Raw genomic sequence first — 16,895 nt, 5'->3', positions numbered from 1 at the left:
TTTCAGATTATTCAGTAACTTTTTACTCTATTCCAGGATACATGTTTGTCCTCCGGAGCTGTGTCTGTCTCTGTGAGAGAGAAAACCTTAAACAAAATTGAGTTCTTGAAGGCATGTATTATAGGATACAAAAAAGTCTTGCTTTAGGGTTGATTATTCCTGCTTATTTTCCAAACAGAAATAAATCAAAAATCTATTCTACATTGGTCTATGAAAGTTATAGCAGCATGAAATTTAGTTGAAAGTTTTACATTATATGAAATTCTTTTAAACTTTTTGAGATGTGCATGTATAAAAACCAGAGAAATCAAATGAATGCAATTATTTAGAGTATTGTTGTTGAGTGCCTTGGCAATGCTGTTTATTTTTTTGGAAGTATATGTATTACTTTCTGTCAGCTAATACTTTAAAAATAAGAAGAAAGGACTTTTTACCACTACAAGAGCCTGAATTGCACTTGACAAATTGTCTCCAGTCAAATATTCTTTATAGGAGATAATTGGAAGAAGTCATTTTAAGTCCCAGTAGCTGTATGAAATTGAGGGCTACTTACAAAAATATCCTTACCCTGTAGCTGAAGGAATGAGCAGTAGTATATATGTGACAGTTGGATCTAAGATGAAATGTGCTTCTACTTCAAGTATAACACAAATGGGAATAGCAGGTACAAGCTCTGTACTATATGCCCAAATAAAGTAACTTGAAGAGCTAGGCAGAATACTGATAAAACATATTCTCAGTACAAAAATAAGATGCAAAGCAAGTAGAAGGCTTGATATGGCAAAAATAATAGCAGAAAGAGGTAAATGTGTTCTGTTTCTCATCTAATGATTTCAGTTTATAATAAAGAGTTTAACTGAGGTTAATTCGGATTTTAAATTTTAGGAGCTTTAACTTAGACATGTAACGTATCCATAAATTTTAGGATATAATTGAAAAGATCATCTTTAATTCCCTGAATAACCAAAAGAGACAGACGCCTTTGAAGACCTTTACAGGGGCAATCTTTCTGCCTAAGTGTTCAACAATACACAAGTACAACCTTTTTTGAAAGATTTTCAAAGTCATCTTCTCTCCAGTGACTATTGACATTTTATTTGAGTGCATTGCTTTTCTCCATTTCCATCTACATTTTAAGCATAAGAGCATTGACAGAGCCATGCCAGGACAGTCAAGAAAACTCACCATGCCTTGTTAGTGGAATTGGAGCAAATACATTGGTGCAGAGGCATACAATTTGTACCTTTCTCAGGAATTAACAAAATTATATGCTTATTAACTAAATACTATTATTGGTTTCAAAAACTTTGGACCTAAATATGTGAGACTCAACTGAAATATGACAACAAGTTTGTTCAGTGTTCTTTTGTGATGCTCCAAATACATAAATGTCTATTGTTATTATATTCCTAGATGCTAGCCAGCAAGGTAATAATTTTTCTCTTTTTCTCTCATGGCTTAAGAGCTGCAAGGAAAGAAATTACAAAAGGACTAATCAAAATAATTTATTGTCTAGAACTGCACAAGAAGAGGGCATTACTGCATACAAAAGTACAAGGCTCAGGGTTGTAGCCATTTTCTCAGTCAGTATATTAGACCCGTCTCCTTGGTTTGAATGTGCAAATAAGACTTTTCTGATAATGTTTTTAGTTGATTTGAAACATAAGATAAATATTAGGTTTTACTCTTCTCAGGAAACATACAGATGTAGAAGCACACTGGCCTAAGTTAGCATCCCAAACTGGGATATTTTCTGGTGTACCTATTATATAAGAAAAGGATTCTCCAAGAGGGTTTATGTTATTGAGACAGGATGCCTTCTCAATCAAAGATGTTTTAGTGAGACAGAAGTTTTTGAACAGAAATTAGAAGTGAGAGGACATTAATTATTTTCAGAACAGAAATTAATAACCAGAGTAATGAGCTGTACAAGTTGAAGTGAATTTTTGAGCATGGGTACAGTCTTCTCTATGAATAAATGCTGGGCTTAGCCTCAAGTGGCATCAGATCAACACAAGTTATAAACAATACATTCATTATGAAAATTTCATGTAGTTGTGCAGCCTGGGGAAAGAATATATAGGAGAAAACTGATTCATAGAATGACATAGCTTATGTAATTTTTCCACCCTATAAAAAATGTTTCAGGAGGGTTAATTCTTCAACTTCAGCTTTTGCTTGAAACATTTTCTGGAGTCTTGTCTACATGATATTTAACAAAACTCTTAAGCAAGTACCTAGTTGGCAATTATTTCTTCATTCTGGAACAGTTGCTTTGGATTTAAAAATATTTAAACTGTTAATTGCTAGGATCACTTTCATTATGTCTTCCATGTTAACGGCAAAATAGGTACCATAAATATTTTAGAAATGGACTGTATAATAAATCAAAGGTAGTTATTAAGGAACAGCTGTTTAAATCCATGCAGATGCTTTCTCCATTTGTGCCATCTCTTTCAAAGTCTGCAGAGGAATTCTGTGTTTGGAAAATTAAAGTGTTGAGTTCTTTGGGTAGAAAGAGATCTGACTGGCTTAGATGCTTGTCACCAAAATTTCAAGTGCTTAGCTCTTGGTAACAACATAGGTTGTTGGGTTGTTGACCTAACAACAGGTTAAGTACATCTCAAGGCACAGATTCCATATCCTGATGAGTACAGGGAGCAAAGGCAAATCTGAATGTCTCCAATCCCTTGGAGTTCAGTTTGCCCAGACTTAGAGGAGCAATCTTATGAAAGGAAATACTGCTGTTTCAGGCATGTTGCCTGCCTTCTGCCCTCTAGGTACACAGGAAATCATCCAAGAGTAGTATAGCCAGAAGGTCATTAGATATCTTCACTGAAAGCCATTTTGTAGCCCAAAATGCAAGAACCATATCAACAGCAGAGACATCAGTGACAAGGACACCTAATGGGATATACCTTCATGTTTTTCCTGGAACAGATATACATTTCCTATCAGAACAGTATTAATAAAAAATAAAAGTCTTTTAGGCATACAGAGTGCAAATGAACACCTTCCCAAGTTTGCCCCGTCTTTGCCAGCTGACTGCCTTCAACACATTAGAAACTAGGATTTCTTCCTAGGGATATAAGTCTGTGTTCTGTAGGTAAGATGTTCTTCTGTTGGTCAGAGGAGATTGAAACTACATTCACAAAACAATTTATTTGCCTGAGTGTCTGCCCTTCTAAGTCCCTTTCTGCTGTGGGTGTGCTGGATGACTGAATCTTTCATGTGTTGGATGAATTAAAAGATGATTGCACATTACATCACATGAACAACTTCATATATATCCACTGAAATCTATACCGAAAAATGCAAATAAAATCCCAAGCTGTTATAAACAAACAACTGAATGAATCTGACTTTGTTTTCTTTGATAAAAGAGAACAAAAAAGTAACTCAGGAAAAAAAAACCCCCAAAACTCCCCAAGACACCAAAACCGCAAACCAAAACAACAATAAAAAACCCAAACCCACCCTTCCAACAACCAGATCACCACCACAAAACCATGTGCACTTCTTTTAATATGTATATTACACTTCAAAAAGCATGGTATTGGTGCATAATGTATTTCTCTTTTCCAGTACTATTATGTCTTGAGGTGAATACTACTCACTTGACAAGTGAACTTACTTGGAGGGCTATTACAAGGAGTTAAGTCTTCTACTCTAAAACCCTCAGATTTAGTTTCAATTGTAGGAAATCCTTAAGGTAACCTACCAGGAGACTTTCAAGAGCAGTTAAGAATGTTTTAAGGCTGATTGAGTTGAAGAGTAAATTTTTCAGTACTCTTAAATGAAAGAACAGATAAGCCAACACCGACTTTGTAAAATCTCAACCTGAATTAATTGTATAGGCTTCTTTTGAGACAATCTTAAACTGAAAGAAAAAATGAATTCACTGTCCAGAACCAGAAGTGGAGAATACATTTTTCTTACCTTATTTTCCATTTGTGAAGCCAATGTTTTTTTTTTCTGCCACTTGCCAACCTCACAAGCTTAACTTCTTTCTCACTTTACCACCCTCAACTCTCTCATTATTTTCATGAAGTGTATGTACACTTGACAATTTTCTCTCCATCTGAGAAGTGGGACAAGATATTATTTTATCTGTCATAAAAGTGGAAGAGCATTTTATCACACATAAACATAAATAGAGGAAGAAATAATTTGATAAAGTTCTATTCAGTATCAGCTCTAGTACTGCAAATTTGTTTTGTATTCCCACATAGAACCCAGAAGATTAGTTTGGTCCTTTATGTATTGACGTAATTGCCTAACAAAATACATAAAATATATGCTAACTGTTTGTTTTCTAAATAATACCAGTTGAATGAAACACCTTTTTAAACCTCACGGCTATGTTGACACCTAAGTCCTTCCTCTTGCAGTTTTGTAACTTGGGAGAGCCTGTGTCCCAGTGCTTAACCATTCCATTTTGCTGGACTAATTGTTTTTCTTCTTTTCACTCTAGTTTTAATTCCTGTGAAAGGATTTGCACACTATACATAGGTAGTTATTTTGTGGTCACTTATAACTGATTTATGTAGGAAATGAATGAATCACTCAGTTAATATTTTATGCAAAAATATATACATGACATAATGACAAAACTTAAAATAGATTTTTTTCTTTGTTTGTAGGCTGTATTATAGCTCTGAAAAGCAAGATTATTATTCACTCTGATTTTGTCACCATTATTTTGCTTACTTGAAAGTTTTAACTTCTAGTACACAACCCTGTTTGCTGTTCATATCGTATGTATGTGCCACCACCAGCACCTATGAAGTAGATCACTGACAGCAAGTCTTCTTGAAACAGAGATGCTGGTTTTAACTTGGGGGAAAGGAAAGGAGAAAAAATAAATTTTACCATTAAGGTAGAGAACTATTACTCCTGTGTATTCACTAAAAGTCATCTTTACCATACAAAAAATATTAGGGGTACTATCCAGAATAATATGATCTACAAAGAATAGTATTCTGACAGTATTGGCTGGGTACAGAGAAATAATTGCCCAACCCCTAAAAAAAAAGGCGCTTCAATGTTTTGTTTACCTAAGTAAATCAGTTTTAAAGTTCCAGATGTCTAGATTTGCTGTAGGAAAAAAAAAAAAAAAAAAAAAGAGGATGAATTTGTCAAAGAAAATATAAGGAGCAGCCAGCACAGAAATACTATTTCCTGAATATTGTGTTTTTAGATATTATTATAGTCATATGGTTTCAGAGGGAATAGCTTGCTTTCACATGATATGTTTAGGCATCACAAAAAAGGAGACCTTTAATTTTTTGTAAAACCTACCCTTCACCTCTTGAAGTTTTTCTGGACTTGTTGGAATGCAATCAAGAAAGGGAAAAATTAATACATTCTCATGCCAGTTCCATTGTGCAAGATATGTTGTTTATCACAGGCTGCCTGGGTGACAAAAACATAGATGAGGAACATGTACCAGTGGAATGTAAACTACCCCTTGCTACTGTGTATTTTGTGTCAAGCCTTGGCAGATTAATAGCTGTCCACAGTGTACATGAACCCATTTCCAGTTCATTTGAACCAGAATTCCATGATTCAGAAATGCCCTCAATGGTAACTCTGCCTGAGCACCTCAAAAGGGAGGTGACTGACCTGGTGTAGCTTTCACCCATCAAAGCTTAAATACTCCTTTGCCCACAGTCAGGCACTGCCCTGACTTCTCTGACTGCTGCTTGTCTCCAGTGTAGCCATGATACTTGAATGGAAGACACTAAAGCAAAATTCAGATGCTTTTTCTGATGAACAAGCACATAAACAACACAGTTTTCTGTCAGGTCCTCAGTCACCAGCTGGGGTTAAACCATGACATCCTGTTTATCGGATATTGCTGCCCTATGGTTTTAAATACAATGTGCTTATCTTGGTTGTAAATACATTCAGATATATGACCTTTTACTTTTTTAATTCTTTATTTAGAGAATCTAATTATGAGACTCTGACAGGAGTTCTACTTGGTGAAAGAGTCTATCAAATACGATACCCTAAAATTTGCCAGAATCAAAGAGGAACTTGAATTTGACTTTTCAACCTTTCAAATATCAGACTCATGATATCATTATGGGTTTCTTCAAAATATTACATTGCAAATACTCTGGATTTAATATGTTTAAAGTCATAACATTTTGCAATATTTCTGATTTCCTACCAGTAAAATGTCTATAATCTGTTACAACTCAAATCAGTGTCTTGTATCTACTAAATATTGTTTCTTTGCTTACAGTTCTGTACTTGAAATTTATGGTTTTTATTACCTGAATTTAGAAATAATGTGAATAAAACTGCAGTACGTACTTTCTTCCTGAAATTTCTATTCCACAAAAATATTTCATACCAATTATTGCATATAGGCCCACAATTCTTTCATACATTGTTCCAAGATCATTTGCTAGAGCAGTACTTCCTTTCAACAGGTTTCATTCTTTTATCCCCTCTTCTACATTCAGTTGGGGAAAAAATGTTGCAGTACTGACTTACTTTTTTTGGTTTTAGTCCTAATATTTGTCACACACAAATGGCTTTTTTCCAGTGTAATGCATTTGAGAAAGATGCCAAGTGCAATGTGAAGTTCTCCTAATTATGAAGACTAAATCTGTAGTGTGCAAACTAACAAAGGCCCTTGTTGCTTTTGCAAATATTTCTTATGCTTTCTATGTTAACAGAACACTTCTGTCAGAGACTGAACACGCTTTGGAATCACTTTTGCATGCCCAGAACTGGATTTCAGTACTTTTACCTCACAGCGTGGAAAGCTCCAGTCAGGTTATCTGCTACCATATGATTTTTTCAGAATTACAGTAATTCAGTAATTGAGAATTCATGTTTTTAAATCATATATCTAGAGCAGCCTCCTCAGTCTCTCAGCTAACTTCTTTTCCATCATTGTCACTTTTACCTGAGGGTATCCCTGTGAAGATGATCCCTGACAATATTGGTCACATATATAGGAACAAAGCACTTGGCAAGCATGCATTAGAGCTTGAGAAATTCACAATTTCGTTGTGAATACTGATAGTAAGTTTAGATTAAGATTTAGAGACAGAGAGTGTATAGTAGAGGTCTCCAGTAATTACAGAGCAGACTCAAAACTTGTTTACAAGCATCAGTTAGAAACATCCATTATCTGATACCTAAAATGTGGATGTCAGTCTTTATCTGAAAGTTTTCTAGATATGCTGTCTATTTCTTATCTTGTACTAGACTATATCCTCAGGTGTAAGATAATGAGAAATGTGAGCCATGGTTTACAATAAATTTACTGAGCCCTTGTAACTGAGTTCTCATACTAAGAAAAATAAAGTAATAAATACTAGCAGCCAGAAAGAAAACAAAGATCTGAAGCTATAAGGGGAGTTATGAACACTCCTTGTATTCAGCATCACTTCTCTGTTTTGAGGAGTGATATTAGAAATTTCTATTGCACCATGTATGGATTTAATTCTCATGGTGGTGCATGTTCTTTTTATCTTTAATGTTGTATGTAAAGCTTGGTTCTTTGTACAATTCAGTTCTATGTACCCCTACCCCCCCTAATTAATATTCCTTTGTTCTCTCCTTCTCCCTCACAAGGGGATATTTTTAGACCTTGCAGTTAAGTGTCCATCACCCTTCCCGCCTTTGGTTTTCCCCTCCCAGTTCTCTGTGATTAGTCCGAAGTGCCTTTCCCCTCCCCTGTCCACCCTAGAGACTGTATCCCATTGGCCGGAGGCGGCCAACCCCACCCCTTTCTCCTCCCCTTTTGTCCCCCTTAAAACCCTGTGCACGACCAGTATCTGGGTCCAGATTTGGGCTCAGAGTGAGGCTAATAAACCTTCTCTGCTGCACCATCTCTGGGTCCTCCTTTTTCCTCTGCCTTGCTGCTTCAGCACATCCCTCCTAAGCCCCTTCAGGGACACAGAGCCCACAGGAGTCAGTTCTGCTCGCCCTGCCTGCAGACTGACCCTAGGCTGCGCCTTGTCCCGGTGCCTGGGCTAGCTGGGGGCGAGAGCCAGTGGCTCCAGGAGGCACCGCAGCAAGCATCTGGCGCCCAACGTGGGGCCCCTGAAAGGGGTTTTTGTCTTCGAGGAAGACCCCACGGACGGAGTTAGTGAGGTCCGGAATAGGGCCGGCCTCACGAAGAAAGCTCCTGGACGTCGCGCCGCCTCGGGTGTGAGCTGCCTCTTCGGAGGAGGTGCTCCCCGAGGAGGGGAAGGTAGCGCGCTGTGCTGCACTCCACAGAGCGTCTTCCCCCGGCAGAGGAACCCCCAAGGACCGGCTTTCAGCACCCACGCCAGGGTGGTAAGTATAAACCCCCTTTTGACCGCAAGGGGTTTTTCGTGCAGTTCCGTGTGGGCGAAGCCCCCGGACTGTGGTCGCGCGGCCCCAGGAGGTGGGTTTTGGGGCTCATCTTCCCGGTCGGGAGATCCCTGGTGTTTTGAGTTCTTTTTGTTCGTGTCGGTTTTATTTTGTTTGGGGGGAGGTTGTATTTTCGGAGGTTGTGTCACGCCCCGGTGGTTTTGCGGTTGTAGGGAGTGTGCTTTTGTTTGCCGGTTTTAAGTGCGTGGCAGTTTAATTTTCTTTTGTGATCCTCAGTTTGGTTCGGTCCGGGGAGTGTGCGGACTTTAACATCCCGAGGGAATGGGTGCCTCTCTGAGTTCCGCACAAAAAGGAGTCTATTATGTTTGTGTTTCTATGTTCGAGTTAGAAAAAATTCAGTTTTCTAGTAGTTGTTTAAAAAGGTTGATCAGGTGGCTTTTCTTACACTTTCCGAATACTACTGAGGTGACAGTTCGCAGCTCCCGGTTTTGGGAGGCTGCAGAGAAGAAATTGGTTCAATTGGGCAATTCAACAGAAAAAGAGGCACAAAAGTTTATGTTTTTAATCTCGCAGTTAAAAGCTATCACCAAGAGGCAAAGGGTGCAAGAAAATCCACCTAATAGACGAGTTACCCCAGTTCCCCCTCACCCCAGTACCAGCCCTTCTGTCCCCAAGAAGGGAATTTTGAAGAAGGCAGCAACCCAGAGGGCTGCTAGCCCAGGCTTTCTTCAAAATTCTCGATCCCCCAGCCTCAGCAGTCTTGGCCGGACTGCTGGGGACTCCCTGAGACGCCCTGGCCAGGCAGCTCGGGGATCTTTCCTTCAGCCCTCTTCCCCTGCAGTTAAGCCCAAGGTTAAATTTAATTTAAGGGAGTCACAGGAGCCACAAGATGGCGCCTGTGCTCCACAAAATGGCGGCAGGTGGCCCTCGTGGTCGACACCTTCTTCGTCCCAGAACCCCCTGTCCCTCCCCCCACCTCCCCCTCAATCCAACCCCTTCCTATTCCCCGCCTCTCCTTATTCATCCAACCCCTTCCTTTCCCCGACTCCTCCCACAACCCCTCCCTCATCCAGAAAATTCTCACCCTCTCGTCCCGCCCCAACTCCTCCCACAACTCCTCCTACCACTCCTCCCACCTCCCGGAAAGCCCCTCCCGCTCGCTCCACCCCTACCCCTCCCATGACCCCTCCCATTTCCCACGGTGCTCCACCCCATTCTCGCCCCGCCCATTCATCCACCTCCTGGGCGGAGCCAGCCACATCTCCCCGCCCCGGAAGGAGGCCATCTTGGCAACAAAATTCCCACGCTCTCTCTTCCGGTTCCCACGCTTCGGAACCGGAAGATAGTAGCGATGGGAATGAGGAAGTAAGCCTCTCTGCAGCGCCGGTCACCTACAGAAAAACCCGAGGTGGTGACATCCAAAAAGCAAATTGGCATCCGTTTTCTCAAAATATAATTAGAGAATTATGCAAGGCACATAAAGAGTTTGGCAGAGAGAGCCAATACTTCCGTGGCCTCCTAACTGCGGACTTAGCTGGGGTCAAAGTAATACCTGCGGATCTTAGGCAACTCTTTGCTTGTTTGATGAACGGCACAGAGTTCACCCTCTGGGAAGCCGCCTTCAAACAAGCACTGAGGGAAGCCATTCCAGCACTACCACTTCCAGCAATAGACGAACAGGGGAACCCCCTCTCTGTTGAACTGCTCAGCGGAGAGGGCTCCTTTAGTTCCCCTGATGCGCAAGTTCTCTTGATTCCTCCCTCAGTTCTCCCAATCATCAAGGACATTGCCTGTAAGGCATTCTTTACACTGCAGCCACACGCACCTTTACCACCCTTTACCACGATCAAACAGGGACCATCAGAGCCCTTTGTGGACTTTGTGGAGAAACTCTCCAGGGCTCTGGAAGTGCAAGTTCCAGACGAGAGTGCTAGGGGAAAGATCAGGGACAATCTTGTCTTTGTTAATGCAAATAACCTTTGTAAACAGGCCATTCTAAGTCTTCCCCTAGACCCTCCACGTACCCTCCAGGCAATGTTACAAGTCTGCCAGATGAAGGTCCCGTTCCTTGCTCGACAAAACCAACCTGCTCCAGCTCCACCTGCAATCCCCGCAAGGACAGTGCGTGTGGCAGAGCGTCCCAGTCAACGCTCTCAAATGCAAGATAATCCCGCTCGGCGTGGATGCTGCTTCTTCTGTAAAGAAGAAGGTCACTTCGCGCACGAGTGCCCGAAAAAACCGAGGGGGAGAAGGAATCCCACGACACCGCCGGGAACGCCGCAACCTTCCCGCAGTGATCCAAAAAACTAAAGGGGGAGCGCGGGTCCACCCGGCGTGATGACCCCAACAGGGTGGACCAAAAAGGGGGAGATGTCTTTGGGGGTCGCTGGAACGACATAAAACCACCGGACTGGACATTTTTAAATCCTGCTTGGGACTTAGCTATGCCGATATTGACCACTTCCTCTCTCTTTGAACCCTTCAGGTTACACCTTACCAGGAGCCTACATCTACGGGATCGGGATTGGCATCAAGTCACCCTCAACCCGAAGGAGCTAGGGGACTGGCCGCTGGCGAGAGGAGGTAAGTTCATCATCATCGGCGATTGCAAACATACTCCGCAAGAGATTGAGGTGCTCCCTGGGACACTCTATAATAATCCCAGGGCCCTCATGATCTGGCTGCGAACTACTCATCCCCCAACATTTGTCCCAAAAGGACAAATTGTTGCACAGGCTCTTCCCTACGGGGATCCCGAGCATTACACCCTCTCAGTAAATACTGTGCATCGCGTCACGACACAGAAGCCCATCATCATGTGCAAAATGATACTAGGGGATGAATCAGTAGATACACCACTGCTTTTCGACACAGGGGCAGATGTGACGATCGTCCCTACCAAGGATTGGCCGTCACATTGGGCCTTGGAAGACGTGCCTGCAAACATCCGAGGTGTAGGTGGGTTTCAATCGGCAAAACAATCAAAAAGCGTGGTAAAATTCGAGGGACCAAAAGGACAATTGGCTTCTACTCGTCCTTTTGTTTTAGATTACGAACGGCCCCTGTTTGGGAGAGACCTCATGTCTCAGTGGGGGGTCACAATTTGCATTCCAGACCCTCCACAGGATTTTTCAATAGCGGTCACTGAGAAGCGCCCGGCCCTGAAACTGAATTGGAAAACAGATGAACCAGTCTGGGTCGAACAGTGGCCGCTGTCCAAAGAGAAATTGAAGGCGCTTGAGGAGCTCGTGGAGGAGCAATTACAGAAGGGGCACATAGTGGAGACCAACTCCCCGTGGAATTCGCCAGTTTTTGTCATTCGCAAGAGTGACAAAAAACGATGGCGCCTCCTCCATGACCTCCGGCAAATTAACAATGTGATCGAAGACATGGGGTCCCTGCAACCAGGAATGCCGTCCCCCACCATGCTACCCCAAAATTGGAATTTGGCCGTAATTGATATTAAGGATTGTTTTTTCCAAATTCCACTTCACCCGGACGACGCACCACGTTTTGCCTTCTCGGTTCCCTCCATCAACCGAGCGGCCCCAAGGAAGAGATATCACTGGAGAGTCCTCCCCCAGGGGATGAAGAACTCTCCAGTGATGTGTCAGCAATTTGTCTCTTCCTTGCTGCACCCTGTGCGCGCAGCCGCGGAGGGGGTTGTCATCCATCATTATATGGATGACATCCTCGTTTGCGCGCCGACGGACGATGAACTGTCACGAGCGCTTGACCTGTTAACGAGTTCGTTAGTTGCTGCAGGGTTCGAGCTGCAAGAAGATAAGATTCAGAAGATGCCGCCTTGGAAGTACCTGGGCCTGGAAATCGGAAAGAGGACCATTGTTCCTCAAAAATTGGACATTCGGACTACCGTCCGTACCCTTGCCGATGCCCATCAACTCTGCGGTGCTTTGAACTGGGTAAGGCCCTGGCTAGGTCTGACCACCGAGGATCTAGCACCCCTTTTCAATTTATTGAAAGGGGGAGAGGAGCTTAGTTCTCCCAGGGTACTTACTGCAGAGGCAAAAGCAGCCTTGGAGAAAGTCCAAGAGGCAATGTCGTCGAGACAGGCGCACAGGTGTGATCCCCAGCTACCCTTCAGGTTCATCATAATGGGTAAGCTGCCGCATCTCTACGGGATCATTTTTCAATGGGACACTATTACATCACATAACACCAAGGGCCAAGGCAGAGGAGATCCTCTTCTTATTATAGAGTGGGTCTTTCTCAGCCACCACCGGCCCAAGAGGATGACACAGCCGCAGGAGCTCATGGCTGAGCTGATCCGCAAAGCTAGAACGCGGATGCGGGATCTGGCCGGTTGTGACTTTGAATACATTCACATACCAATTAGTCTGTCAACGGGCCAAATAACCAAACCTATGTTAGAACACCTGCTTCAAGAAAATGAAGCATTGCAATTCGCTCTAGATTCCTTTACGGGACAAATTTCAATTCATCGGCCGGCCCACAAATTGTTCAATTCGGAAGTAACCTTTCGATTGGCATTAAAGAGTGTCCGGAGCAAGAGACCCCTTGATGCTCTGACCGTTTTTACTGACGCGTCCGGGGCTTCTCACAAGTCAGTCATGACTTGGGAGGATCCCAAAACTCGGCAGTGGGATGCAGATATTAAAATTGTTGAGGGCTCTCCTCAGATTGCCGAGTTGGCCGCTGTCGTCAGGGCGTTCGAGAGATTCCCCGGACCCTTCAATTTAGTAACCGACTCCGCGTATGTTGCGGGGGTGGTGTCTAGAGCTGATCAGGCCGTGTTGCAGCAGGTGTCTAACCCAGCTCTATATGAGCAGCTCTCGAAACTAGTCAAGCTTGTATCCCACCGAGAGCACCCTTTTTATGTGATGCATACGAGGTCACATACTGATTTGCCCGGGTTCATTGCCGAGGGAAACAGGAGGGCGGATGCCCTCGCTGCCCCAGTGGCGATGGCCCCTTTGCCTGATGTTTTCGAGCAGGCAAAGCTCAGCCATCAGTTGTTTCATCAGAATGCGCCTAGCCTCGCTCGACGTTTTCACCTTACACGTCAGCAGGCTAAGGCGGTTGTCGGCTCGTGTCCATCCTGCCAGTCCCACGCTGTGCCGACATTGCATGCCGGAGTCAACCCCAGAGGGTTGGAGAGCTGTGAGCTCTGGCAGATGGACGTCACCCATGTTACATCGTTTGGGAAGCTCAAATACGTCCATGTATCAGTGGATACTTTCTCTGGCGCTGTGATGCCTCTGCGCACGCAGGGGAGAGAGCCCACCACGTCATCCAGCACTTGATCCAGGCTTTCTCTTTCATGGGCATCCCCAAGGGGATCAAAACGGACAACGGCCCAGCGTACACATCTAAGGAGCTTGCAGACTTCCTGCAGCAATGGGGAGTGGAACATAAAACAGGCATCCCCCACTCCCCCACAGGCCAGGCGATCGTCGAGAGGACCCATCAAAACATCAAACGGGTCCTCCAGCAACAACAACAGGTGCTGAAAATAGAGACTCCCTCCGTCAGATTGGCCAGGGCTTTGTATGTTATTAACTTTTTAAACTGCTCCTTCGACAACCCCAACCCGCCTATAGTTAGGCATTTTCAATGTAACAGCGACTGGAAGGTTGAGCGCCACCCGCCCGTCCTGGTAAGGTCCCCTGATTCGGGCAAGGTTGAGGGTCCCTTCTCCCTAGTGACGTGGGGGCGTGGGTACGCCTGCGTCCTCACTGATGGGGGGTTGAAGTGGATCCCAGCTAAATGGGTCAAACCATACATACAGAAAAAAAGAGAGAGAGAAGGAAAGATCCCACAGGTGGCCTCGGCGGCCCTGCGCCGTCGAAAAAAGTGTTCCAGGACACCCCCATTGGACACCCTTTGGGAATGGGACAATGACTCCCCCTTAGCTCATTTTTATGAGACCTCATGATCTCTGTTTTTAAGCTTGTTTTTTAGGTCCTGCCCATCTCGACCAAGCATGCAGACTGTGCGGTTCCTCACCGTGATTGCCAGCCTTCTGATAGCCAGCCAAGCCTGGATTGTGCCGCAGCCCGCTACAAACGTGTGGACTATGCTGGCGCAATCTCTGGGTCAAGACCATATCTGCCTGAACCAGGCCAGTGCCTCGGACCCGATTTCTTCCTGCCTCGTGGGGATCCCTTTTGAAAAACACGAATTGCCCGAGAAGTTATTGTATTACGCCCGCCGCATAAGTAAGGTAGCTCCTCGGGGTCACGCCTTTATTACCTGGAGAAATTTTTTCTTTCATTTAGAAAATTTAAAAGAAGAACCCCAGGAGCTGGAGCTCCTTGGTTCGGCCAAAGCCCCGTATTGTGTTCATTTCCTCAATTCGGCAAATGCTCTTAATCCCAGAACTAAGCACTTTGTCCAGGCCAATTCGTTGTACCATGCCAGATCATGGTGCCGGGGAATCACTAAAGGAATACTTCCCCCCCAAATTTATGACCACCCTAAAAGACTACCAAAAGGAGTTTTTTTCATTTGCGGGACCCATGCTTGGGCAGGCATCCCCTCCCATCTTTCAGGAGGTCCGTGCACCTTAGGGAAATTGGGACTGTTCTCGCCCAACAAAACCCAAATTATGAATTGGAAACAAAAGGAAAATGGTGCACAAAAATCGGCTATCGCTAAAAGAGACCTGAGGAATTTGGACCCGAACTGCGATTCAGAAATTGTACATTGGAGCAAATCTAAAGGAATCGCAGTCACTATTTTTGCCCCCTGGGTTTCCATTGCAAAAAATATGGGGGAATTGGCTCATTTAGAATGTTGGGTGGCCAAACAGTCAAAGATAACTTCCAATGCCCTATATAATCTCCTGCAAGATGGGGAAGTAACGAGGCAGGCCACCCTTCAAAATCGGGCGGCCATAGACTACCTCTTGCTCCTCCACGGGCATACCTGTGAGGAGTTTGAGGGTCTATGTTGCTTCAACCTATCAAGTCGGGCCGAGGACACCAAACAGATCTTGAGACAAATGCAAGACATGGTCGGGCAGATAAAGACGGAGACATCAGACTGGTTGAGTAATATCTTCAAGGGCTGGGGGCTGTCGGGATGGGTAGGATCCATCCTAAGAACCATTTTATTATTTGTGTTCATTATTTTCATTGTCCTCGTGGCCTTCGGAATAATTAGGAGAATGATTTTTAAGTTGATTTCCAGCACCACAACTTCCCCATCTCCGGAGATCAATCATACAGCAGTGTCGGCTGACGTCGAGGAAGCGGAATTTGAAGATTCCGAGGAGGAGCTGGAGGGGTATGAGGAACCGGAGGGCCCATGTCGTCTGCCCCATGACCAATGGCCTACCCAGCAGTCGTACTTTGCTGAATGCTACCCGGAATCTGAGTATCTTCCCGACCCACCGCGATTTTTTTCCTCTTAAGAAAAAGAAAAGGGGGAGATGTGGTGGTGCATGTTCTTTTTATCTTTAATGTTGTATGTAAAGCTTGGTTCTTTGTACAATTCAGTTCTATGTACCCCTACCCCCCCTAATTAATATTCCTTTGTTCTCTCCTTCTCCCTCACAAGGGGATATTTTTAGACCTTGCAGTTAAGTGTCCATCACCCTTCCCGCCTTTGGTTTTCCCCTCCCAGTTCTCTGTGATTAGTCCGAAGTGCCTTTCCCCTCCCCTGTCCACCCTAGAGACTGTATCCCATTGGCCGGAGGCGGCCAACCCCACCCCTTTCTCCTCCCCTTTTGTCCCCCTTAAAACCCTGTGCACGACCAGTATCTGGGTCCAGATTTGGGCTCAGAGTGAGGCTAATAAACCTTCTCTGCTGCACCATCTCTGGGTCCTCCTTTTTCCTCTGCCTTGCTGCTTCAGCACATCCCTCCTAAGCCCCTTCAGGGACACAGAGCCCACAGGAGTCAGTTCTGCTCGCCCTGCCTGCAGACTGACCCTAGGCTGCGCCTTGTCCCGGTGCCTGGGCTAGCTGGGGGCGAGAGCCAGTGGCTCCAGGAGGCACCGCAGCAGCTAACCTGGTTTTGAGGAAGGATATTGGACTACATGTTCTCCAGAGGTCCTTCCCACCCTCAATCACCCTGTGATTCTTTGATTTTAAGGTTCTTAAGTCTGTAATTTCATTAAAATTTTAGTGAAGTTTTAATGCATTATTTCAGTGAATTCACTCTTCCTATACTTATTTTTATGATAGTTTCTGTTCTGTGACTGGTTCACTGAATGAGTTTATTCTGCTCTCAGATCAGATGAATGTAAGTATTAAAATGAGATTTGCAGTCTAAATCTGTGAGTAATATTTATTGATGAAGAGCTATTAATCTCCTTTTGCTTTTAAAATTTCTTAGTTGACTTCTTAGAAACACTGCTATGGGAGCAATATATTGTTAATAACAGAGGAAGAGAATTCCACTTGTTGTCGTCTGATTAGGGACGGCAGTAGAGGATGACACCAAACTCTGATCTTCTTCGGACGGCACACAGTGAAGGTTTATTGGAAACAATCTCTTTTTATACAGCACTTCTGTACAATGAATATGATTGGTCTTTTAGAACAACACCCTTTGACTGTTATTTCCAAGTAAATAACAAGTTAGA

The 16,895-nt window shown here is 43.9% G+C and overlaps 1 protein-coding gene across 1 annotated transcript; it reads left to right on the top strand.

The window, feature by feature from the left end:
- The first annotated feature begins 10,776 nt into the window (after window positions 1-10,776).
- On the top strand, window positions 10,777-16,262 carry LOC134549392 (uncharacterized). The gene is made up of 2 exons (XM_063394939.1): window positions 10,777-10,908; window positions 14,257-16,262. Exon 2 carries the CDS (start codon window positions 14,291-14,293, stop codon window positions 15,719-15,721), a length of 1,431 nt encoding a protein of 476 aa, XP_063251009.1. The 5' UTR covers window positions 10,777-10,908; window positions 14,257-14,290; the 3' UTR covers window positions 15,722-16,262.
- The last annotated feature ends 633 nt before the right edge of the window (window positions 16,263-16,895 follow it).

The sequence above is a fragment of the Prinia subflava genome, chromosome 4 (assembly GCF_021018805.1).
Source record: "Prinia subflava isolate CZ2003 ecotype Zambia chromosome 4, Cam_Psub_1.2, whole genome shotgun sequence".
Taxonomy (NCBI): domain Eukaryota; kingdom Metazoa; phylum Chordata; class Aves; order Passeriformes; family Cisticolidae; genus Prinia; species Prinia subflava.
Note: the sequence above shows the minus strand (reverse complement) of the source record. Positions and strands in the feature narration are given on the sequence as shown.